General features: G+C 31.5%; 2 protein-coding genes across 3 annotated transcripts; both read right to left on the reverse strand.

The window, feature by feature from the left end:
- Positions 1–26: 26 nt before the first annotated feature.
- LOC111367685 (5'-nucleotidase SurE-like) lies at positions 27–5,978 on the reverse strand. Its single transcript, XM_022988678.1, has 8 exons — positions 5,335–5,978; positions 4,975–5,069; positions 4,765–4,832; positions 4,622–4,665; positions 4,440–4,517; positions 4,197–4,350; positions 546–695; positions 27–442 (listed from the first exon to the last, which is right to left on the reverse strand). Exons 1-8 carry the CDS (start codon positions 5,652–5,654, stop codon positions 296–298), a joined length of 1,056 nt encoding a protein of 351 aa, XP_022844446.1. The 5' UTR covers positions 5,655–5,978; the 3' UTR covers positions 27–295.
- Positions 5,979–8,809: 2,831 nt separating this feature from the next.
- Positions 8,810–14,581, reverse strand: LOC111367687 (heterogeneous nuclear ribonucleoprotein 1-like). 2 transcript variants are annotated; one of them, XM_022988681.1, is made up of 7 exons: positions 14,471–14,581; positions 14,126–14,336; positions 13,909–13,949; positions 10,186–10,349; positions 9,991–10,093; positions 9,729–9,898; positions 8,810–9,649 (listed from the first exon to the last, which is right to left on the reverse strand). In XM_022988681.1, exons 2-7 carry the CDS (start codon positions 14,311–14,313, stop codon positions 9,095–9,097), a joined length of 1,221 nt encoding a protein of 406 aa, XP_022844449.1. In that variant the 5' UTR covers positions 14,314–14,336; positions 14,471–14,581; the 3' UTR covers positions 8,810–9,094. The 2 variants fall into 2 exon arrangements, with proteins under 2 accessions (XP_022844449.1, XP_022844450.1); XM_022988682.1 differs by having other exon boundaries at positions 14,449–14,576.
- Positions 14,582–26,938: the final 12,357 nt, after the last annotated feature.

Genomic DNA, 26,938 nt, shown 5'->3' on the forward strand with positions numbered 1-26,938 from the left:
AAAAAAAAAAAAAAAAAAAAAAAAAAAAAAGAAAAAAAGGTTGTTGACATACAAGGAACAAATCCACACTTGAAGCGAAGATATGAAACCTCGATATTCTTAATGGTGGCATGTCCATTTAAATGAGGCTTGCTTGAACTTTGAGTTTTATTTTAATCGGAAAAAAGAAAAACCTGAAAATTTCTCAGGTGTTCTAATCTCAGCCTCCTCAACAATAATCAACACCAGAAACCACAGCTCAAAAGCACCCCGTGAAAAGGGAAGTAAAAAAGAAAAGTACTAAAAATTAGAAGCTTCACATTGCTCCAAACCGCAACATAATGAATGTTACCTCTAGTCGGAAATACTTGACACTACGTTTAAAATCCAATTTCCCTGCAGCACCTACTGATTCAACTAACTCAATATTCTTTTTTTGTGTGATCAAACGGCGAGCAGCACCCTGAAAATTTTTCAGTAATGATCAGAATGCTACAAGATATGGCATGCAGCAACACACTTGACATGAAATGTACAACAAATGAAACACATAAAGGCAACTTTACAGCAGCAGAGGCATCACGTCCAAGCTGGGCAAGTGCCATAGCATTCTTCTGCTGACTGGCAAACCGTGAAGCAGCCTGATGCCTGGTGGCTGAAATCGCTTGCCAGGTAAGAGTGGACCTCCAAAGACTTTGCTTGGTAACCTTGAATCCCTATGAAACAAAAAATGTACATAAAATACTGCATCAGTATCTGAATCAAAATTTCAAACATAGTTTCAAAACCAAAAACACATGTTCAGTATCAATGGACAGATGTTGTTGAACCCATACTAAAATATGGCCAATTGAAACAAAACTCATGCAGATGATTCAGCATTCCAACAGCAAAAAATCATAAAGCAGTCTATATAGTGTGGATACTGCGTGAGGATTTCCTCAAACCCAAGATACACTCTTATTTAACACTTGACTTTCACTTGTCCAATTTCAAAAGAACAATCCGGTCTTAGTTTCCTCAACACGTACATAACGATGAAATTACTGTAGATCAGCTCCAAAATTTGCATGTGGATCAAATCCCGCAGTTCTGAAGACAAGTATTCAAACTTCATATTTGAAATATATATTTATAATTTTATCCAAAATTCATATTTGAATACGTGCATAAAAATATATTTATAATTTTATGAGGTAACTATTCAGCCCTAATGGTTGGTTCAGTCGAAATATTACTATTGTTAATAAAACTGCAGACAGACCACTTTGGAGGTTTTAAGTTGGTGATTGTTACGGGGAAATAGTATCAAAAATTGATTTAAAATGTTGTCTGAAGTTTACACCTTCAGTACTATTTGTCAAGACTTGCGCCCCGATTAATAAGGATTACCTCTAGACTTACATCACAAGGCTGATCCTCAGGGAGGCTGAGATGTGCATTCAATGTCCTGCCTTTTCTGGACATTTTATTACTGGCCTCAACTTTCTGGTCCCTTATTTATATCACAAAAACTTACACAGATTTTTTGTTTTTCTTCTGCTGCCGTTACACGGAATGAGAAGGCACTGTTGCACTTGTAGGATGTGAAAAAATTACAAGAAACTGAAAATGAGAATCATAGGCTATTTCAAATTCTAGTAGTACATTATAATTTTGTTCTTCGATTACTAAGCCTCCGTTTGGAAAATTTACAAATGGTTTATGGAGAGGAATAGTAATGAACTCTATGAAATATGTGAATAAAAATGAGTAGTTATGAATGCGTAATTGAAATTAATGTTTGACTTTGACTCACTTTATAAATCATTTATAAATTGTCAGCCTAATGAGGGCTAAGCCTCTATTTAGGTTTCTTTTTATTTGCTTATTTGTTTATTTATTTATTTTTCTAGAAAGTTAATTTCATAGACAAACATTAACTTTAACCACATATTTCGTAGGATCCACAAGTACTACTCACTTATCCACAACTATTTTTTTTTTTTAACGTAAAATATTAGCAAACCAAAATGAAACCCAAACGTCGGTTAATTTGAGAACTTATTCTTTGTTACTTCATCGATCTATTTTATGTTCGTGACAAGTTAGACTTTTTAAACTTAAAAATTTGAATTGTGGTTGATTTTTTTCATGAGAGTTTATTATGAACATATTTGTGTATTTTTATATTCTTTCAATTAGTTCATTGGTTTATCTTGACCCTTACACGCTCAACCAAATTGAGCATTTTTAAACATTAGTTACATATCAGATGGAAGGATTTTAGAAAACATTTGCTAATTCATAGTAACATGATATATTTTTGCACCATGTACCACCAGTTATTGTGAAAATTAATACATGGACCAGGAAGACGTTAGTCACGGGTGGTGGACTTATATTTACTACAACAATATGTATAAACATAATTATTAACCTTAATCTTGAATATCATTGAAAAGGGAAGAAAAGAGACAAGTTTGGCCTACCAAGTAGAATGCGTTCTTGAACTCCTGTTCTATAAGACTACTACAAATTCTAGGCCCACAAGTTTCTCCTCGCACAACAGTATTCCAATTTTTCAAATTCCCATGAGCAAATCAACTGCAAGAATATAATGTAATCCAGTTTCAATTTGCAGAAATAATTCTCTAATCTCCCGCTCATTCCTATTTCAATTACATTCCATGGTTTTAGTTTTGGTCTTCCAATAATCCATCAAACAGCCTAACAGCTACCATGCCTTTATTTCTATCCAAATTCCACCAACCAAATAATATCTTTAGTATAGACACCTATTACCTCAAATCATAAGGATGTTTCAGCAACTGTCAAAATGCTCACAAGCGTACCTCCCCTAACAAGCTATTTGGACCTGAAATAGACTTCTCGTTCTAATGATTATCATCTTTGTAAGCCTGTTAACAGTGAAATGCAAATTTACATCATGCTAATGATATTTATGGAGTGTCATGGAGGTCTCTCATTTTGGTAAGATTCTATGATTCTTCTGAGTCAAACAGAGATGAAGACCACCAGACACCCTGAGGATTTAGGAACAGTCCGAGAGATATTGTCTCATCGGGTTGTGAAATCACATGAAGTAAGGTAGTGGATGAGGCGAAAGAAACGCATCCAAAATGTCAACCCTAAGATGCCTAGTATTGGTTCATACTCATGCTGATTGTAACATACTAGGCACATACGAATGCTAATTAATCCATTATAATATTAACAGTTAATAGATTTGGACATTGAAGCAGTGCATTCAACCCTGCCACAATAGGCAGCAAAAAGATATGAAACTGACATAGCAATCAAAACCAATTTTGGAGGGATAAATTTGGAACACATTGTTGGTGAAGCCTAATAATGATTGGTTGAGAGGTAAATCACACTAGATCCACAATAATGTATTGTTTGACGTAAGCTTTTCAATATCTCTTATGATTAACTGTGAAGAGACCTACTTTCATCATTCGAGACCCTATAATAACCATTACATAAACAAGGAGGTACGATAAAGTACATGAAATCGTCCAATGATGATTACATTAATAAAAGTATAAGAATATATGGGAGCATATGTTTAAAAGACTACATACCATGGAATGGTAAGTGCTTGAGAATACTGTTTTAGCAAATCACTGAAATGAGCTAAATTATGTAAAACTAGGGATGCTAATATCATGTCGTACATGCATACAGTTAGATGCTAACGAATTATGACCAATTAGAGTAAAGCGTGCAAATAGAGCTAAAGAAGCAATGATGGTTTAGCTTCTGTCATAGCCAGAAAGCTAATGTGTAAGAAAAACAAGTTCTACAAACAAATCTAATCGGACATTCGAAATAAAAGGAAAACGGACAAAACCAGCAAGTTCTCTACTAGTCTCTCAATGTTTTCTAAAGGTATGTCTATGGCTCCATTCTTGTAACGATCAGAACATCCTACACGATTATTAGAATGAAGATAACGAATATATAACAGTCAATAACTAGATGGATCAGCATCATAACAACTAATTGTCAGCTTGGCAAAAAAAATAGAACTTACAGATAGAATGTCAATATAAATATATTCCAAACTAGGAAATTTATAAAGGCGTGGTCAAAAGTCAACCATTCCCTGCATTACTAATTCCAGGTGTTGCTCTATAATTAATCTTTAGCAACTTAACTGTTATCAACATATGAAATGATTTCATTCAACAGATTAGATATTAGAAACAGACCTTGTTTGTTAAGGGTGTGGTTGGAACTTCTACACTTAGTGAACAACTATTGGGGAAAACACCCTTCTCCACGTCTCTTATCATTGCTTGTATCAATGGTAAGCAAACGGTCACAGCATCCTTGAAGTCACTTTCGTTACTTCCATCTTTCTTCCTATCATAGATTAATTTGACATCTTATTAGATACATTCAAAAAATTACGGTACACAGCTGTAAGGTACACTAAAGGATCACCAACATACCAGTTTAATGATATTGATATAGATGACACACCATTAACCAATGCTTCCCTAGCCCCAGCAACGACACCCGAATAAAACCTGATATTGTCAGGTAATAAAGTACAGAGCTCATATGAACCAATTATAACCAAAAAAAATTGTACGTAACTTACAAAGTTGCAATAGAAATGGCAACAACTTACATGTGGTGTCCACAGCTTAAACCCCTGTTGATACCACTTATAACCTAAATCAGGCAAAACAAAGAAATGGGGATGCATGTTGTGTAGCCAAGCAATGTTTAAAAGCAGAAAAACCTCAATAATTTTAAGAATGAAAATCATACCAACAGGGGCTTTGACCATGTAAATAATGAACCACATAACGCTAATGATACACAATCCACAGGAGTTCCTGAAAGTTGCATAAAACAAAATATTGCTTCAAAGTTCATTCCAGGAACTCCAATACCAACTCACGAAATTAACATTTCATCGTATTAAGAACATTAATTCAACCTGTAGAAATTGCAAAAGTGAAAAGAAAACAACAGTACCAGAAACTTCGTAAGCAGTGGCACCATTAATATCAACAGAAACCACCTCAATCGTCTCCTTTAGTGATAAAGAATGCCCTGCTGTCGATTTATCCCTGTCAACACATCCCACCAAACCGCCCAAAGAAAGTCAAAAAACAAAATCACAAAAGACTCAAAAATGAATTCATCAAACGCCCAACAGCGTATATCCAATATCCTAAATCCTCTAGATTCAGAATCCCAAACTCAAAGTCATAAATAAACAATACCGAATTGATAAATCCAAAATATCAAATAACATCACGAAAAGAGATATCCATGAATACTATGCAAAAATACGGAATAAGGATTAAAAGAAAAAAGGGCTTGAAGACCAACGATTGAGGGGCGCAAACGTGAACATTGTAGAGCCCTTCTCGAACGAGAGCAGAGACCAAATACGAAAGGCCCGGGGACTCAATACCATCACTATTTGTGACCAAAATTATGGGTTTTGACCCATCATTACCACTGGGCTCGGACGAATCCCCGCCATTACTGGACGAAACGGGCTTGGTCGAATCATCCTCGTTTTCATTGGGATTAGAGGATTCATCACCGTCTCCTCCGCCACCGGTTTTTCGGCTTAACAGAACTTGTTCCAGATTGGACACCAGCCCCGGTGGCAAGAAGTTATTCCTCATAACTGGTGTTGTCATTTCTTGAGAGGGAGAAACAAATTAAAGTGAAAAAAGATAATGAAAAAGAAAAATGGATATCAGATTGAAATGATGATGAGAAAAGTGAGAAGAATATAAACTTGTAGGTTCGGGTTCAAGGATGGAATTAAAATTTAAAGTTATAGAGAGAGAGAGAGAGAGAGAGTGTGTGTGTGTGTGTGTGTGTGTAAAAAAGTGAGCTAAAAATGGATATATAGAACGGTTCCAACGATGTTATACGACATTTCTAGAGAGGAGGTGGTGGCGGCGACGAGGAGAAGCAACGCCTTTAACACGGTGGCGTTTAAACTATACGGACGATAAAGCGCGTGATTAAACCGTACTGAGTAAGGTATACCAGTTTTTTTCAAATCGGATCAAAGATGGTAATTGGTTTGGCCCCATCACAGATAGAATTTGGTAAAAATTTATTTTGGAATAATAATTTTTTTGAAAATATGTGATTAAAAATTTTAAAAATATATTAGAATTTTATATAATATTATTTTATTGAAAAACGTATAATTAATCAGTAAAAATGAATTATAATTTTAATGAAATCGAACAGGGGCAAATTCTACCAGTAATTTATGTGTAACGATGGAATTGAACACCGATTATGTCCTTTGAAACAAAACTCTTTAATTTTTATATTTATTTTTAACAATATTTATGCAATGAGTAATGCTATTTGTAATTGTTCACAACGTTTGCCCTACATGGTATACACATGATCAGGCGTTTATTTGATTCATTAAATGTAGTAATTTTTTGTTGCCGTATGTATCAAGTAATCATTTATCATGTGTATGGCATATATGACGACTGTCGTACTGAGTGATTGCGAAATATTATTGTTCTCAGAAAACTCATTATTCAAAACTCCATTTTTTTTTTCAAAATAAGGATCATTCAACATGGCAAAAGCAAATCATAATTGACTAGTTTTTATTATTTTTAAAATGGTAATTAGTACAAAACGTCTTTACCTTTTAATGTTACTATGCAAAACGTCATTACCTTTTTTTTTTTTTTTGATATTTTCACTCCTATTTACACATTTCATTGCAAAAAATGTATTTTTCATCCAATTTCTCAATAAGAAAATTTAAAATGACAAATATACATTCCTATTTAAATAAAATAAAAATTAAAAAATAAATTGTAATTATACTCCCAAACTTTTTAAAGAATTGCAAATGAATCCAAATAAATTATTAAAAGGATAATCAACACAAAACGTTCATACATTACTATATTATTGTGCAAAATGTAAATAGATGAAGAATTTGATAATCGAGTAGTGATAGCGTAAATTGGTTTTGATTAGGTTTTTCGGAAATGGTAAATTGTGGGGTGCAGGGGTCATAGTTTTGTTTTAGTGTTTTTTTGAGACCCGCATTTATTTTGAATACATGCTAATTTTGTAATATTTTCAATTATGCCAAAAAAGAAAATCCAAACCATTAATTAAAATCGACAATGCTACATGTACCACACATGGGGGCCCACGCTAAATAAAAAAATCGTGAATCCCTCCTCTTATGAGTACGTTGTCATTCGAAATTGTCAATTCCAATTGTACAACTAGAATAATTCAAGTAAAATAAACAAGATCATTATAAGACATTATCTTCCATACAAGTCTAGCCCTGTTTGAGCCCCATTTTAGAAGGAAAAATGAATTTTAAAATAGTGTATCGATGAAAAATGTATGATTAAAAAATAAGGAAAATTTTTGAATTTGTGTGTTGTATTATTTTATTGAAGAATATGTGTTTAAAATTATGTCAAAACACGGTTTAAAAATGCATTTTTGTGGAAAGAATTAGGCTCAAACAAGGGCCTATTGTTCTATCAACAATGAAATTGACAGTTGTAATCTACTAAATGAACAAAATAAATTTAAGAATACCAAAACTTTGCAAAGATTAATTTTTTGTAGAATTAAAGTTCTTTTCTATTTATGGAAATTAAAATACGTCAACTACTGTATCGTCATGGACAATTAAACTGGGTATGAATTTTCTAGCCACGTCGAAAATCTTCTTGCCTTATTATTGTGCAAAATGTAAATAGATGAAGAATTTGATATTCGAGTAGTGATAGCGTAAATTGGTTTTGATTAGGTTTTTCGGAAATGGTAAATTGTGGGGTGGCATGGGGTGGGGTGGGGTGCAGGGGTCATAGTTTTGTTTTAGTGTTTTTTTAAGACCCGCATTTATTTTGAATACATGCTAATTTTGTAATATTTTCAATTATGCCGAAAAAGAAAATCCAAACCATTAATTAAAACCGACAATGCTACATGTACCACACATGGGCCCACGCTAAATAAAAAAATCGTGAACCCATTCTTTTGTGAGTACGTTGTCATTCAAAATTGTCAATTCCAATTGTACAACTAGAATAATTCAAGTAAAATAAACAAGATCATTATAAGACATCATCTTCCATACAAGTCTAGCCCTGTTTGAGCCCCATTTTAGAAGGAAAAATAAATTTTAAAATAGTGTATCGATGAAAAATGTATGATTAAAAAATAAGGAAAATTTTTGAATTTGTGTGTTGTATTATTTTATTGAAGAATATGTGTTTAAAATTATGTCAAAACACGGTTTAAAAATGCATTTTTGTGGAAAGAATGAGGCTCAAACAAGGGCCTATTGTTCTATCAACAATGAAATTGACAGTTGTAATCTACTAAATGAACAAAATAAATTTAAGAATACCAAAACTTTGCAAAGATTAATTTTTTGTAGAATTAAAGTTCTTTTCTATTTATAGAAATTAAAATACGTCAACTACTGTATCGTCATGGACAATTAAACTGGGTATGAATTTTCTAGCCACGTCGAAAATCTTCTTGCTTTTTATGCATACTACTTAATTCTTTGTAATTGTATTGCAACTGAGCATGGGGAAGAGGGAAACATGAAATGGCTGAAAGTATCTTGGATGGCAGCATTGGCATGGGAGCTTTACTTCGTGACAGGAATGGGTAGGCGTTGGCGATATTTGCTGGTTTTCTTCGAAAGCGCAGAGGCTTTGGCACTCAGCCATGAACTTCACTTTGAAGTAGATAATCGCAATGTGATGCTTAAAGCCTAATTTCAGAACATATCCACTTTCGATAAAACGATGTCAATATTCTCAATATGGATGATATATCTATACATCAGAGTCGCACTAAACCTGTAACAAATTTTGCTAAGATAAAGTAATAATTCAATTCTATCAAGATCACAAGTAAAAGCACCAGTTGGTGGCTATGCTAACACAACACCAGAAAAGGTTTGCAGATGAACATCAAAAGCAATCTGTTCAACAAACAACATATTCTAAGTTTTTAGCAAAAATGAAAAATCACATATGCTATTAGTCTAATTCATACCATATACGTGCCTGGTTAATTGGCACGTGCAGCACATGCAAGTGTCTTACTTCCGATAGGGATGGAACCTACCACTTGGACCACCACCATTCCCATATCCTTTACTTCCTCCATATCCACCAGTACCACCACCAGTGCCGCTGCCATAGCTTTTCCCATTGCCATATCCTCCACTACTGCCAGCATTTCCAAAGCCTCTACCGCCATCATATCCGCCAACATTGTATCCTTTACCCATACCATAACCAGCAGCTCCACTATAACCAACTGGAGCCCCATAGGCACCGCCCCCATACGCACCACCACTATACATTGGTCCACCAAATCCATAACCATAGCCATATCCACCATAGCCTGAATAAAATCCTGTAGCACCTGCACCATAATTTCCAGTAAAGTTTCCATAACCACCGTAGCTGCCATATCCACCATAATTACCACCATAGCCTCTACCCGGCTTACCACCGTATCCACCTCTAAAACCTTCTGAACTACTACCATAGTTACCAACAGATCTTGAACTACTACCCCTCCCGCGGAAACGACCTTCAGTTGAATGATCGAAACCAAATCTTTTTGGCTCGGCCCTCTTTATCTCAACCTGCATTGTTTTACATCAAAGGCTTAGGTCACAAAAGTATTCCAAAGAGCAAGAATATGCAGCAAATTTGTCAACTCACTTCTTTGCCATTAAGTTCATGCATTCGACCATCAGAAAAGATCTTATCAACAGAATCTTCATTGTCAAAGGTTACAAAACCAAAACCTCGGGACCGACCAGTGTTGTGATCCATCATAATTTGGTGCTCCACAATGTTACCATAAGAAGAAAAATACTCCTTTAACTCATCTGCAATATAATGTTGCAAAGCATTTGGTTAGCTGGAAAGATCTTGATTTTCTATGAAAAGGAAGTAAAATAAATGAAGATCAGCAAATTACCTTCATGTAATGTCAGTGGAAGACCACCGACAAATATTTTCTTTGTTTTCGACACTCCTCTAACCTGCATGTCTTCTCTAGGGACTGTTCTCTTCACTTCCACCTGGCAACAAGTCCAAATAAAATTCACCAACTCAATTCTCTTCCATAATGGAGAAAAAGAACTGATAATAAATAGGTTAAAGAAATTCCTACCACTCTTCCATCAATGACATGTTCTTCCTGCAAAACCTTATCAGCAACTTCTGGATCAGCAAATGTGATGAATCCAAAGCCACGTGGTCTTCCAGAGATTCTATCCAACATTATCACTGAATCTGTAATTTCTCCATACTTGCTGAAGTACCTGCTGAATGATTCTGGAAGGAGAAGCCAAAACAAATCAGAGAGAAATTACTTTGAATAATAAACACCAGAAACCTGAAACACTGTGGTACAGTCTAAGCTAAATACAATATGGGCAAGGTGATGAACATGCAGAGATATCTCAAAAGTCAAAGAAATCCTTAATCGTCCATCAGCTGTGCTTTATTTATTAGGAGAAGGTGAGGACATAAATAGTTATGTAACAAAGTAAATGAAGGGGAGCACACATGTTGTACAAGTAATATGAGGTACAACTCATCAAGCAATTCCTTTTCTTCCTTCCTACTTATGCAAATACAGAAATTGTAGGTCACCCCTTTCCTTCAAAACAAACATTTCACCGGAACTAGAGCTTGAACCAAGAAAAAGGATTTTGTAGATATATTGAATTGATGATTACTAACCATTTTATTCAGAAAGATTAATACACTTAACAAATATTTTCAAATTGATACCCTTCCGTGTAAACAGGAACAAATACTAGTCACACAATAAGTGGAGGTTTAATTTCCATTCCATATTCATATAATTCCCTGATCTAAGAAACAGAAATGTATAACCATTTGAGTTGTTATTTACTAGATGCAATATATGGTGGCAATAAAGAAAAGTTCAATATTATTCCTTCTAATAACAACTGAAGGCATCTCACAGTTGTTGAAACAGAAGGATCTTATAATCGTTGGAAGCATTTGATAAGTGATGTACATCAAGATCTTAAAAAAATTCTTAGAATACTGAACAATTTTGACGTGTAGATATAATACAGCATCACACTAGCCACAATTTACTACCACCATCCACTTTGATACCAGTCATACATGTACATCTATTAATACATTGGTATGTGCACAAATCCTACTAATCCATTAAATCCACCTCCTTATTCAAAGTTCATTGCAAGATAATTAATAGGAGTTTCAATATTCAATGACGCTTTCCATGATTCCTCTGCTCACTTGATTGTGTCAATCACCCCCTGATTGAGAAAGATTAGCCACCAAATCAGTGCTCTTGTCTTCTCCATAGTAAAGAATAGGTTCGAACAAGACACTATAACTGGAGGTAATAAATATGCATTTGTCCCCTGAGACAACTGTTTCTTTCGACAATGAAAACCTAAACTAAATCACAGCCGTTAAATAAATAATCTATCTTCTTGTAATAATAAAAAAGCAAGGCTCTCATCCTTTTGCAGGAGTAGAACTCTAGTTCTTTTGGAATATCCGGAGAAAATGTCAACAACATGCTATTGAAGCTCCTTGAGCTCATCATGTAGCATGACTGGTTTAGAAAAGATTCTTCAGATCTAAATAAGTGCAATATCGAATGTGTTGTTGATGGATGGCCTCGAGGAATCTCTATGAGTACTAAATAAAAATCTTGTAAGAAATGTTGGACATTTCTCCTCAATTAAGTCAATTCTTCAATCTCACAGTGCAAAAATCTCTTCCACAAGTATTCATCGACATTTTGAACACAACGACCAGCCATGATGACCAAAGACCAAAGATCTCATACTAAGTGTACATCAGGTTGGATAAAGAAACTAAGCTAAAGGTCAAATAGATTGCTACACAGGTAGAAATACCCAAGGAATGCAGAGTTAAGAAACTCGTCACTCAATGGAATCCACAAAAGAGATACATAGATTCCTAAGAGAAGAGAATGACAACTTATCAAATAAACACAGACTTAACATTCAAACTTTTAAAAGTTGTCTTTCAAAATACAATTTAAGACTAACATTTAAGAGCATGCTATTTAATATGCATAAATGTATTCTACTAATACATTAGTATGAGAACATGAATCTTATTAATACGTAATATTCATCTCCTTATTTGAAGTTAACAGGAATATAATTAGTGTGCAGTATCAATTATAGTGAACCCTTTCTAAAACTGATTTTTAAGGTCACTAATTCATGTTTCTCTTTTACCATCCTCTAAAATCAGCAACTTATGTGAAACTAAATATTTACATTCAGATGCATCAATTGGGCAATTAAATACGTGATGTTTCAATGTTTCTCTCAAGCAACTTATGAGCTAAGAAGGCTTACGCCCAATACCAGAAAGGATAATTGTTTCCATGGTTTCTGTGCATATCATTAATATTTGATTGTGGTACATGCAATAAGCAATTAATTATTTTTCCATCTCAAAATCCTTAATAAGTAAATGATCTTTTTCTTTAAGTAAAAATATTCAGTATCCTTCATCCGCTCACAACCAAGATACAAAATTTTCTCAGAATCAGTCAAACCAATTGTGCCAGCCCAATTGTGCCAGCTCTAACTTATCCCTTCAAGGAATATCTTAACTCCCCAAAAACTAGAGCTTCTCTTTTCTCCTACATCAAAATTTTAGTATGAAGAAAGAGAAATATGAACACGATCAGAAAGATGCATGTTTAGAATGAAATTGGAACACAAAACTCACACAGCCAAGTCCCCGGGTTATGGTATGATAACCTAGATAAACTTGAATAAATATAAATGCCAAATCAGCTCCATGCAGTATAAATCCAAGCACTTGTAATTACAATTCTAGTTGTTTAATAATGCACTTAACATTTCAGAACAAAAGAGGTAGCTTCCTAACACTGGATCACAGAATTTTAATACGGACAGAGGGGCAGACCTCAGAGTTTCAAAAGGAAGGAGCAAAAGATTTCAAGAGGGAGACTACCGAAACAAATACAACTATAAGCAAATGCAACCTCTTCTTAAAAGTTAATTTAGTATCATTGTCTAACACAATTTGAAAAACACAAAAAGGCAGCAATCAGCTTGCTTAAAACAATGGATCAAAAATAAATGGTAAATGAAATGAAATTTGCAAGGCAATTCCCCAAGGTTATTGTTCTTTATTAGTTTTAGACCCAGAAAAAATAAATGAAAAAGAATCTGATAAACCATAATAGAAGGAAAACAAACAAATTGAAGTTGAAAAATTGTGTTCACATGGAGACACTAGGATGATAACATTCTTTTATCTCAAGGTCAATCAGTGCAAGTTGCGAAAACTATAGCCATCCAACACCAATATTCATTCCATATTTAGCAGCATTTCCATAATGTATCATGTTGTGTGCAGGATCTTGATAATCATAGAACAGTCTAGAGATTTACCCATTAATAACAAAGCATATAAATACAAAGAAACCCACAACCTGAGTTGGGAGGGCGTGGGGGGTTGAGCACGCGAGTGAATGCTTGTTTGGAATTATTTATAAGTTTCTGAAATTATAATTTGATAGAAATGAGTTTGTGGATAAGGGGTACTAGTTGTAGGTCTTACAAAATGTGTTATTAAAAATTAAAGTTTGACCTATTAAAATTACAAGTAAAAGAGATCCAAACAAGCACTAAGAACAGAAATAGGCTTACTAAAAAAGAGAACCTCAAAATCAATTATTTTGCAAGAATATAGAATGTAATACATTAAACATCAATTTGTTGAATAAAAGAAAAATAGAAGCCTGTACATTTTCTCAATCATCTCAACAACCCTACAAAATCAAAAGAAGGAAGGTTGCACATTGTACCTTCCGAAGTCTCCCACGCAATGCCTCCAACAAAAAGTTTTCTATCACAAGAAGAGAAAAAAAACCAAACAGTTACTGCCGTTTTCACCACACTCATATTTCTTGGGGATCAAACCCAACCCTTTCACTCCTAATAATACCAACTAAACTAAACAAAACATTGCAATCTAATATATAAGCCCTTACGGACCTATGACACACAAACTACACAACTAACCCTGCTGAAAACGACGAATCATGCTTTAAGTCATGACGGGATGTACTATCAACTACGTTATCATTCGACCCGTAGTTTCGCTCGTAAGGTTGTTCCTCTTCATGTTCGTATTGGTCCTCATACTGTTGGTGCTCTTCGAGGTCGCCATAAGCGGCAACATTTTGTTCAGCTACAACATCATAATCCATTGGTTCTATTCTACCTATCAAACCTGCCAATAAGTAAAGATCATATTCCTACTCGCCTCATTTGTTTTACAAATTCGGAGGCTGACAATTCTTTTGATGCCTCAAAATAAGGAAATCATAAACAGAGGCCTGAACCTGATAATTAATTATAACGGACCTGGTAGTTAGCTAGCTATTAATTTCTACCAGAATGCGAGCGAGTTGAGTTGAACGAGTGAGAATTGCGGAGGAACCCTAGCTTCTTTTCCTGTATATAGAATAATCAAAATTTGATGCGATGCGGAGTGATATTTTAAGCGAATTTGCACTTTTCATCCCCAATATTTACAAAATGTTAAAAAAAAAAAGTAAAATTGCAACAAAGGTCCCAAATCTTTTCATTTTTTATAAACTTCACCCTAACCTTCATTTTGTGCCAACTAAAACCCCTAATATTTCATAAATATGCAGCTAGAGTCCAAATTTGACCGTTAGTTGACCGAAAAAGTCAAAATTTGACCAATTTGGACTAAATTAAAAAGGGGTATAATAGTACTTTCATTTCTCTAAAATCCCAAAAAATAAAAACAAATATATAACCCCACTCCCCTCCATCCCATGCCACTCCTTTCTTCTTCGACAACACCTACCAGAAATCATCTCCATTGCCACCTTCTCTTCAACGAGATAATGACGTAGAATATCCATTTATACCTCAGACCACATAATCACCAAACTATTTCTTACCATTTCTCTCTGTATCTAAAGCCCGGTAAAATTCCCCCCCTCTCTCTCTCTCTCTCTGCATCTTCTAGTCATTTGGAAAATTCTTTGTAAATCGATGGTGATGGATACACACTGATGCACATAATTTTATGTGCATTTCTATTGATTTTGTAACGTAAATTTAAGATTGGACCAATAATTTTGGGTAATGGAGTGGAGTTATTGTAATTTGAGTGGGAGAAGTTGGGATTTCTATATCTACAGTGCATTTACAATTTTGGGTAATAATTGGATCGATCTGTGTTTATGAATTCGACTCTTGCATCATTGCCAATTGTGTTAAAAATATGCAACTTGAATTTAAGAACATCGACATGGGTTATTCTTCTAAGGTGTCAAAGTTAATTTTGTTCGCCTTTTATCGTTCTTGGTCACTACTGGGAACTCCCAATCCAATGACGCTGAAGTAATGCAAGAATTGAAGAAGAACATTAACGCACTGAGTTCACTCAGTTGGAATTAGGGGTGAGCATGGGTTGGGTTGGGTCGGTTTATTCCCCAACCCAAACCCAACTCAACATGGTCGATTTTATTTAAAGTCAACCCAACCCAACCCGATCAAGCTTGGGTTGGTTTGGGTTGGGTTGGTCGGTTTGAACTTCGATCCAATTAAAGTTGGATTCGATTATATTTTTGTTAAATTTAGATAAATTTTTAAAGGTTGAAATTACTTGAAAATCTTTGATTTTTTTTTTTTTTAAATACCTATGTAAGAAATTCTTTTTGAAAAATGATGTATAAATAAGTTTAAAATTTATGAAATATTTATTATTATTATTATTATTATTTTATCAATTTTTTGGGATTTATTCATTTCATCGTCATCTTCTTAATTTTTACTTTATTATGAAATAACATTTCATTTGTAAATTATGTTTATAGGAATCAATCAATATAATATAAATTATAAGTCATTTTCATATCTTTACTGTTGTTTTTATTTATATTTTTTTCATCTTAGATATTATTATTTTTAATTCATCGGGTTGGCTTGAGTTGGGTTGGGTTTTAAATCATAACCCAAAACCCAACCTCAAAAATATTTTTTCAACCCAACCCAACCCAATTGAACTTAAAAAACCAACTCAAACCGATCAGGTTGGTTTGGGTTGATAGAGTTGAGCGGGTTGGGATGGAGTTTGCCCAGCCCTAGTTGGAATGACTCAGAGGAGGCAACGATGATGGTAGTTTCCGGCAGGTCTCGTCAGAAGGCCTCAATTTTTAATTTGGGGGATAGGCGTGGGGTGGAGGGGAGTGCAGTTATATATTTATTTTTATTTTTTGAGATTTTTAATTTAATTTTTTAAATCATTTAATATAAGAAAAATGAAAGTACCATTATATTCTTTTTTATTTGGTCCAAATTTGTCAAATTTTGACTTTTTCAGTTAACTAACAGTCAAATTTGGACTCTAGCTACATATTTATGAAAATTTGGATCTTCGTTGGCACAAAATGAAGGTTAGAGTAAAGTCTGTAAAAATTAAAAAGTTGGGACTTTTGCTGTAATTTTCCCAAAAAAGGCCAAAAAAATAAAAAATTAATAATAAAAAAATAAAAAATCCTCCATTCACATTTTTTAGCATGATACATCCTCAACCTTTCAATTATATAATAAAACTCTTGATTCTCTCCACCATTTTTAGCCCTTGTGTTACAATCATTTAAATAATTTTTTTTTTCTAACTCATTTTCAACCTCGCTTTCTAGAAATAAAATATTTTATAGGTAAATTCAATATTTTCCTCACTTTTTAACCATACATTCTTTAAAAATTCATTATTTCAACTCATTTTATGCTTGTCAAACAAGGACTTAACACTAAACGACAGATTTTCCTTCCATTAAAAAATAAAAGAAATCAATACAAATAAATATGTTGAGTTTCATAACTTTTTCAAAAAGTAAAATAATTAACATTTAAAACAATCAAAATACAGGTCTTCATATTAAACCCCCGTTTGGCCCCTATTTTTGATAATGAAAATGGGAGGAATAGTGTTTTGTTGAAAAAATGCGTGGTTGAAAAAGAAAGAAAAATTTTCGATTTACATGTAATATTATTTCATGGAAGATTGTGTGGTTGAAAATAGGAAAGAGAAAAATAGAATGTAATGAAATGTAATTTAATGGAGATCAAACAGGGACTAAAATGAATTTATGAAAAAACTGATAACATAAAATATCATAGCCTACCAAAAAAATCTATAGCCCACATAAATTTATTTTTTATGTTTTAATATGCATTTAATTGTTTTAAGTTAGTTTAATTTGTGCTTTTAAAAATTTATGGGACTGTGTACACAATTTGTCCCAATTATTTATTGTTTTACATTTTTTTATTTTTGTTTATTTGAGAAGGACAAATCCGACATTTAATTGCCAAAATGGAGGAACTTACAAGTTTTCATATACAAATTAAAGGTTGAGAACGAATTATGCTTTAAAAAAACTGAATGTAAATTTGCTACAATTTAAATATTGCAAACTAAAAGTTCAAATTTTCCATATTTAACGATGTTTGAATTGGATCATACTATAATGATATAATTATTGATATAATGTCACATGACCCTTCATCATTAGATTGTTTTAAACACTATCAATTTTTTCATTCAATCACATCTTGTCAACTAACATTATGTCATTTCATCTGTCAATCACTTTCCGTCAAAATGACATAGCCATTTGAATGAGAGGACATTGATTTCCTTGTAAATCTTTAAAGTTGGGCTTGGGCCTCACAAATGGATCAATCTTGAATAACAATTGTGAAAATTAAACACAGCCCTTTTTTTATTTTTCCATTTCAAAAATAAAAAATTAAGTTTATCTTCTCAAAAATCATTCATACATAATATATATATATATATATCTCACGCAACCCCATCTTATCACTAGATTCAACTCTTTCGAACCTAAAATCAAATCGTTGAAATTGTCTTGAGCCCGCATCGATTAACTTCTTCGTCGATTAGCTTCTTCTTCATGAGGCTAAACATATTTCTCAAATTTAAAATACATACTCACCTAATTTCAAATCTACAAATTTTGATAGAGCTCCATTAACCACCAGCTTCCTATCCAAATCCTTCAGTAAATATAAATTAAACCCTGATATCAAAGATAAATAATCTTATTGTCACTCTGTAAATTGACTAAATAAATAGTTGAAAATCCAAAGTGGGGTAAGAATGGGGTGGGGTAACCGTTGTGGTTGGGGGTTGGTGGGTGTGGGTGTGTGTGGCCTTGGTCGTGGCCGTGGACGACTAAATTTATTGTTCTATTTTACAGTGGTTTGGAATCCTTTGGATAACAAGGCAATGACTAATATTGGCAATGATAAATACAGAGACAAATGTTGTGTTGTCATAGCTATTGTACATGATAAGGCACTTGATACCTAGCTATTAATTTATGCTAGAATGCGAGCGAGTTGAGTTGAACGAGTCACAATGAGAGGAGGATTGCAGAGGAATCCTAGCATCTTTTTCTGAATAGAATAATAAAAAATTGATGCAGTGCAAAGTGATATTTTAAGAGAATTATAACTTTTCATTCCCAATATTTACAAAATATAAAAACACACTGTTAATTTATTTTTTTTAGCACAATACATCCTCAATCTTTCAATTATATAAAAAAACTCTTGATTCCCTCCATTCTGAACACTAAATGACGGATTTTCCTGCTATTTAAATAAATAAAAATAAAAGAAAGCAGTAAAAAACATAGCTAATTAAGTTTCATAACTTTTCAAAAAGTATAAATAATTCTCATTTAAAATTAAATATAGGTCAACATATTAAAATTAATTTAGAAAAAAAAAAGATTGGATAAAAATCACAACCTACCTAAAAATTAATTCTCATATATATATACCGTCCATTTGACTTCCTCTTATTTCATATTCTAATTCCCGTCTACAATCTTCTAGCACTAAATATTTTCTGATTATATTAAATGTACAATCTGTGTCTATTAATGCTATCAAATTTAATTTTATTATTTTGATTAACTATACTTCTATAGGTATTCTAATGCTTTTTGTTGTCTTTACTCTAGATATTTGACAAATTATTTCTTCCTGATTTTTTGTTTCCAAATAATTATTTTCTGTGTAATTATCTATATGCTGTTTTCCTTTTGTTTCTAAATTTCTAATCCCGTATTGTATTTTTCATAATATTTCGTGTATTTTATCTATTCTATTATTTGTATCTATCATTTTATTGTCTATTATTTCTATACTTTCACTATAGTCTTTATTTTTTGTATTATTTATTTCTTCCTTAATACCTAAATAATTATTGCATTGAATTTCTAGACAATTCTTACAATGATTTCTATTTTTGTATCCTGGGTATATTCTGCATATTTTATATTTATCCATCATTGATCCTTGTCCTCTAATCCATTCATAGATACAATCTTGTTCTACATTCATCATCTTTATATCTAAAACTGAAAAATCTAGTTCTTCTAAACTATCATAACTATCTTCAAATTACTTGTTATTTCTAAATTATCTAACTCTTCATCTGTGTAAATACTATATACTGAGTTACAAGATTCATTATCAGATAATTTTATGATGTTACATTGTATTTCTTCAATTATCATAGATTTAGCTGCATTTTCTTTATTTTTATATTTATTTGGGCATTTGTTAGCAAAATGTCTATAGTCTCCACAAATATAACATTTACAGTCTTTTTTAATTTTTAATTTTCTAACATATTTATTATAATTGGGTTTTTATTTTTATAGTATGTCATACTTGGTCTAATATTATATTTCTTTTTATTTTGATATTGCTTTTTATATTTTTGTTTTTTATTTTTTTATACAATTTTTTCTTTCTTCGTCTATAATCATATGTCTATGGTGTATATAAATATGAGCAAAAAGAATAATTTAATTTCTTTATTTACTTTCTAGCTATTTCTTCTACACAATATTCTTTCAATTTATTAGTTAAAAATTTTATAGTGGCACTTATAGTTATTTCCCTTGTTGGGTTTGATTCTACATCTTTTCTAATTTTATTACATCTTTTCTAATTTTATCATTCCACGGTGGTGGTATCTTTCTATATAATCTTTCAAGTATAGAGTAATATAATGCTAATCCTGCTGCACTTGCTAATCTTTCAAAATCTAACAAAAATGGTTGTATGTATTTCATATTACTAATACTTAATTTTTCTAATTCTTCTAAAGCTTTATTTTGTTCATAAGTGTTATAACTACTGGGATCAGAACCTATAATTAATTATCTAATAAAGCTTGTAAAATTTTTAGGATTATCTCCTCCAGCCATTCTTAATATAATTTCATCTGGTTTTAGTATTTTTGCTGTAACATATACATCTAAAGCAGTCTTTCCTAAATAAGTTTCTAAATAAGCCCTCATTTTTTCTACGGTAATTTGTATAGGTATACTGTTATACGCTCTAATTACAGAATTTTCTCATTTAGTTATAATACTTGGTCTGTCTTGTGGTTTACAATTATTTAACTCTAAGATTAATCATCTATCGCTTGCTAACGGTAAATTACATCCTTCTTCTGTTTGTCTCTTTCCTAAACTTTTATATGTTTTATCAGCCCATTCAAAGTCTCTTGCAGGAAGAAAATGATATTTACCTCCCATATCGTATTCTGTATTCATGAGTTCTTTTTCTTTTTTTTTTTTCAAATTCTTGATCTGTTTCCCTTTTAGCTCTCTTACTATTTTCTTCCATCTTGGTTTCTATATCTACTTAATCTTTTTTTATTAACATTCTAATTTCTATTTCTCTAGTTTTTCTAAGATTTCTGTAATATTCCATATCTATATATCCAAATTCTTTTTCATCGTCCTCGCTTTCGTCTTCTTCACTTTTTTCATCTAAAGCATTAATTTCATCTTCTCTTTTGTAGTCTTTTATTTCAAAATATCCACATTCTTCTTCATTTTCTTCTTCATTATACTGTGTCTGTTCTACTTGATAATTATAATTTTCAAATCTAATACTTAAAGTTTCATTACTATTTTTGTACATAATATTATTTTTTGGTACTAATATTGGTTTTTGTAGAAAATTTTCTAAGTTCCAGTCTAATCCTGCATATGTTTCTAAAGAGAATTTCTTTGCTGGGATAGCTTTTGTACCTTTTTGTCCTAATAGTGTAATTATTTGATTATTTTCTAATTTATAATTAGTAGTACTATTTTCACTAAGTCTTCCTATGAATCATGTACAAATTAATAAATTATCTTCATATCTTTTCATTTGATATCCTTTGCTTTTTATTCCTATTTTAATATCTTTATAGAAATTCTTTGTTCTAACTAAATAGTCTGGTATAAAATATACTATTCCGCCTTTATTATTCATATCCAATTCTATGCTTCCTAATAATCCTTGTTCTATATCAGTGAATCTGCTATCATATAAATATACTAATACTTTAACTCCTAAATTTTCTCTATGAAACCCTTTTACTCCTGTTATTATTAATCCTAAATGAGTCTGTTGAAGATTTTTATTAATGACTTCTTTATAAGATTCCTTTTCTAGTAAATCTAGAGATACAAATTGATCTTCATGTGTACAAGAAACATATCTTTCTCCATAATGCTGATATATTAAAGATTTGCTAAATAAATTTCCTTTTTTATATATGTCTAAAGCTTTTATTAATTTCAGTTTATTCTGTCTAAACTTTTTTATTTGTTATTCTATATCTATTAAAGATTCTAGTCTTATTTCGGATTCTATTTTTCTACTTAATGTTCTTAATAAAGGATTACCTACTAATTTACTACTACTGGCTACGTTTTGTTTTCCATTATTCATTATGTAGAGATCCACTTAGTTTTCTTAAATCTACCATGTTCTTTAGTTTTACCCAAACCTAGTTTTTCTAGTTTATTTATTATATTATATAAATCTTGTCTATTATCTGTTGACTTTTCTTTTTCTAATGCTTTAACTATGCATTCCAATGTGTCTAAGTTAGGACTAGATTATGTTTCTCATGTATTATTAGATTTTCTTTTTAATATTTCAGTATTTTTATTTTTAATATATTCTAGATTAGTTTCTAAAATCTTTATAGTTTTATTTACATTTTCTAATAAAATTTCTACTCTTTTATTTGAATTGTTCCTTTTCAAAATTTTTCCTAAATTTACAAGTAAATCTACAATTCTATTTAACTGTTTATCTTCACTATGTAAAGTATGTCTAAACTTATTATCAAAATTACAGATTAGAGAAGCTGCTTCTAAGTTATCTTTTCTTTTATAGTTTCCTAAAATTTCTAAATTTAAATACTCGATTCTTTTCATAAACTATATAATTTTTTACTGTTATAGGCGTTGATACCAATTTGGGTTCTAGTATAAGAAAAACTTTAAAAAAGTCTTAACAAAATGACAAAGTCTACACAATTTATATATAAAAAAGTCTTAAAAAAATTGAAAATGTCTTTAATGAAAGTGACAAAGTCTACAAAATTTACATAAATCTTCCTACCAAAAGTTTGAAAAAAATTTCTTTAATTAATATGAAAATGACTTGCGTTTCAAAAATTTCTCTTTCTAATAAATATGAAGAGGACTTGTTAATAAGGTATTTCTCTAAAAAATTTTACACGTTTTGAAATTTCTTCCTACCAATAAATATTTTTTAGAGAAAGTCTACTAATTTGATAAGATTTTCTACACTTAATTAATTCATTTTAAAAAGTCTGCACTTTAAATTACTACAACAAAGAGTATATAGGTATATTTCTATTGTATTTGCTATTAAAGGTCTATTGCTAAAAAAAATGTTTAACTAGTTCTACTGAAATTTCTTTTATTATTTTCTGATATAATCTTTGCTCGTTGTTGTCTTTCTTTACAATCTTTGGGATCTTATATCAAGAAACTCCGATACTGAGAGATAGAGAGCTCGGTGATTTGCTTCTTGATCTGTAAAGAGGGGTCACTTCTATTTCTATCTAGAGCATATATAATATGGCTTCCTACAACGACTGGTCTTCCTATCTCTCTATTTTCTAAACAAATATTAATATATTCGTTAAAACTTTCCAATTAACAAGTAAGTAAAGCAGTGTAATTTAAAGGCATAAAATATTAAAACTTTAAAACGATATATTTTTAATGGCCTTTGAGTACTTTACCGTTCAGCAAATTAATTTCTTCATACTTTTTTTTAACTCTCTTTTAGCTTTTCTCTTGACCTTTTAAAGAAGGTTTAAGACTTTAGCTAAAAAGATTTTCATCATATTTAAAAAGATTTAAACAAACTCCCACCATTGGGACACAAATTAGCCAACTTAACTCAGAGGATTATTTTTTCCTTTTGACCATGGAATCCAGAATAAAGAGGCTAAGAACGTTAAAATTATATTTTTGAAACAGAAATAAAATACTATTTGTGAATAAATTAATTACTTACTTAGTGTTTCCCCTTTTAGGCCTTGCCCGAAAATTAACTAAAGTAAATGAAAATTATAAACAAGAGAAGATATGAAAAAAACTTACTTTAATTACGAAGTCTTTGAATTTATAAGGATGTCTTTGAATTTACAAAAATGGTGGAGATATTTTTGAGTACAAGTGTGATAGTGTGCTTTTTTCGGTGTGTTTTCTTTCGTGAGAGGTGTGGGTATTTATAGGCGCTGGTACATCACGTCTATTCTGTTGGTGCTGTAAGTGTACTGTCAATAATTGAAGAATATTGTACAAACTTTATAGGTGTGCGATTAAAAATCAAAGAAAAAATAAATAATGTGCAATTCTCCATGTGAGTAATTAAAGAATGAATTATTTAAAAATATGCTTCTGACAACTTTTGTCTTCACGCCTGACGTTTCTTGAAATATGATAATCAACTTTGCGGAGAATCTTTAAAATATGTTTAAAGTTTTATCTTAACGCCTCTTCTTTTTTACTTCCCTGTCTTGTTAATTATTTCTCCATCTTTCTATCCCTTCTTTATCTGTCCATCATTTCTGCTATGACTTCTTCTAGTTCTGGATCTATCTCATTATCGTTGTCATCAGATATATATGCTTCATCTTCTGTTTCTCATAGGGTTTCTATAAATTCTCCATCAGTCTCTTGAAACGCTCTCAGATATAAATTCTTTTGTTCAATATTTGGTACTAGAATTTTTTCTGCTTTAGTTCTCATGGCAAGGTGCTCTTAGCAGAAAATAATTCTGTTATTCCATTGTGCTACTAATCTGAAATCATTATTTTGAACTTCCATCATGGCTGCGGTTTCTGATATTCTTCTTTCATAATCAATCTGTCTAATTTTTATTTTAATATTCGTCCTTGAAGAGAGTCTAAATCTTTTGGCTCCTTCATAAATTAGAGCACGATGATAAGCTGGAATTACAATGCCATTATTTACACGAGGGGGTATGGAAATGAATTGAACCATTAAGGGAAGGTCTCTTAACTGATCAAGAATCTGTTTAAGTTTTGGTGGAAAAAATAGAAAAGATCTGTTTAATATGTATATAGTATCTATCATACCAAACTGTAGAGGTGGGTAAAAGAAGTCTTCTTCTTCAAGGATTGCATAATCAAAGGAAATTATTGGATAATTGTGTTTAAGGAATGCTGAATTTTGGGCTGCATCATATTTGGGACCATGTCTAAGGAAGTATCTATTTTCATTATGATAGTAACTTAAAATTTGAGTAAAATCTATAATTTCCTGTACAACGGAATTCTTTATAGAACTTCGAACAATACTGGCTCAATTACCAATTTTCTGTTCTAATTCGTATAAAGTCATTTCCTGTCCTGCAGCTGTAGAGTCTCTTAGTTCAATAAGTCTTTCTATTTTATCAGAATAATTTCTACTTGTAGAGGCGATGTCTTTAGAAATAGGTTTTTCAAGTGTATTTTTAGAAGAATCAAGTCTGTCTAAACTATTATACAATTTAAGAATCTCATTTTGATATTTACTAATAGTTTGTTGGGATGAAGAAATTTGATCTTCAAGAACTTGTAGTCTTTCTTTTAAATAATGCTTTCTAAGATTTAAATTTCTAACACCTTTGGTCATAGTTTTACAACTATCACAAAGTTGTATTGATGAAGATGATGATGAAGCTTGAGAGGGGATTTGCATGGTCTATCTAATTCTTTCGGATATATGAAAATTAAATCATATCATTTCTCTACAAAAATTTAAAACTTCTTCAAGCGAATAAAATCCTTTGAAATGGGGTTAAGAAATTTTTCTACTTGTTGTAGTACTTCTGGCCAATAATTATTTATTCCAAGCTTTCTACCTTTAATTACTGCAAATAAACTAAAATTTTTGCTTTCTACTTGATTATGAATCTGTCTAAAATGGTTAGTTAGGGCATTAATGCTGTCTAATTTTTGTTTAGAGTCACGTGCCATCTAGAAATTATCCAGTAAACAACGCTCCCTTTCTGGTAGTCTTTCTAAATTATTTCTTCTGAATCGAAGATTAGATCCTTAAGAGGCCACTCACAGAGTGACATTCCCAAAGTTCATCATCCTTTGATTCATCGCACCATGAAGATAATGAGTTAGAAAATTAATAACTTGCCTACTTAAATTATCTGCTAAAATATTATTTTTTCCATCAATATGTTCTATATTAATTTTATAGCTGCTTCATATCTCATATAATTTTAACCATCTTTTATGTCTTATTTTATCAAAATTTGTCTTTTTAATAAATTTTACTATAACTTCACAATCTATCCTAATTTTGTGTGTGTGTGTGTGTGTGTGTGTGTTTACTGTTTTCTTTTAATTTTCGTTTATTTAAAAAGGAGGATAAATCCAACATTTAATTTCCAAAAATAAGGAACTTCTAAGTTTCGATATATAATTGAAAGGTTGAGAATGAATTATGCTAAAAAATTTGAAGGTAAATTTGTTATGATTTGTAAATGTTGCCTTGAATCAGAGGACATTGATGTTAGTGTAAATCTATAAAGATGTGCTCGGGGCCTTGCAAATGGGTCAATCTTTAATGTTTCATTGGCTAGCACCAACGCACCAGCATCAACAATTACAGATAGTAATGTCTTCGATAACGTTATTGATAAGTGTAATTTACACACTTATTCGGGGTCCTAAAATAGCAATATTTGATAGTTCTTTTGACAAATCATATCCTAAATTGTTGTATTTTATGTTTAATAGTTAAATTCTATGAATGAAAAGGAATTGAAGGAATAAACAAAAGATTTGGAAAAAATGGCAAAATCCAAAGTACGGGTACTAAATTGGCCATCGTATGCAAAGTTTGCATATCAAATTTCATATTTTGGAAAGTGAAGGACTCGCATTGAATCAAAGAATATATGGGTTGAACAAATTAATTGGGCAAGGATTGAATTTCATTATATTAAAAGAATTGAGGACCAGGAATGAAAAAGGGCAAAAATATAATTGGGCCTCAGTTGGATGGGGATTTGGAATCTCTTGTGGAATCAATTAGTGTGCTGTTAGGTTATTATGAGGGCGTTTGAGAGCTATTTTTATGTAAAAATGTATTTTAGAATAGTAAATTGATGGGAAATGTGTGGTTGAAAAATAAGGAAATTTTTTTGATTTACGTGTAATGCTATTTTAATGAAAAATGTGTGATTGAAAAGAAGAGAGAAAAATATATTTTAAAAAAAATGGGTACCAAACGGGACCTATATATATGCACACGTCTACAGGAATAATGGAGCAACAAAGATTATTAGATTAGGCAAAAAGAAAAAAAATGAAAAATAGAGAGTCGATTGGGAAGAAATTGGAATCCAAACATTGAGGTTGCAAGTGACTAAATTATATATACACACAGAATTTGA

This window comes from Olea europaea, chromosome 18 (genome assembly GCF_002742605.1).
Source record: "Olea europaea var. sylvestris chromosome 18, O_europaea_v1, whole genome shotgun sequence".
NCBI classification, from domain to species: Eukaryota; Viridiplantae; Streptophyta; class Magnoliopsida; order Lamiales; family Oleaceae; genus Olea; species Olea europaea.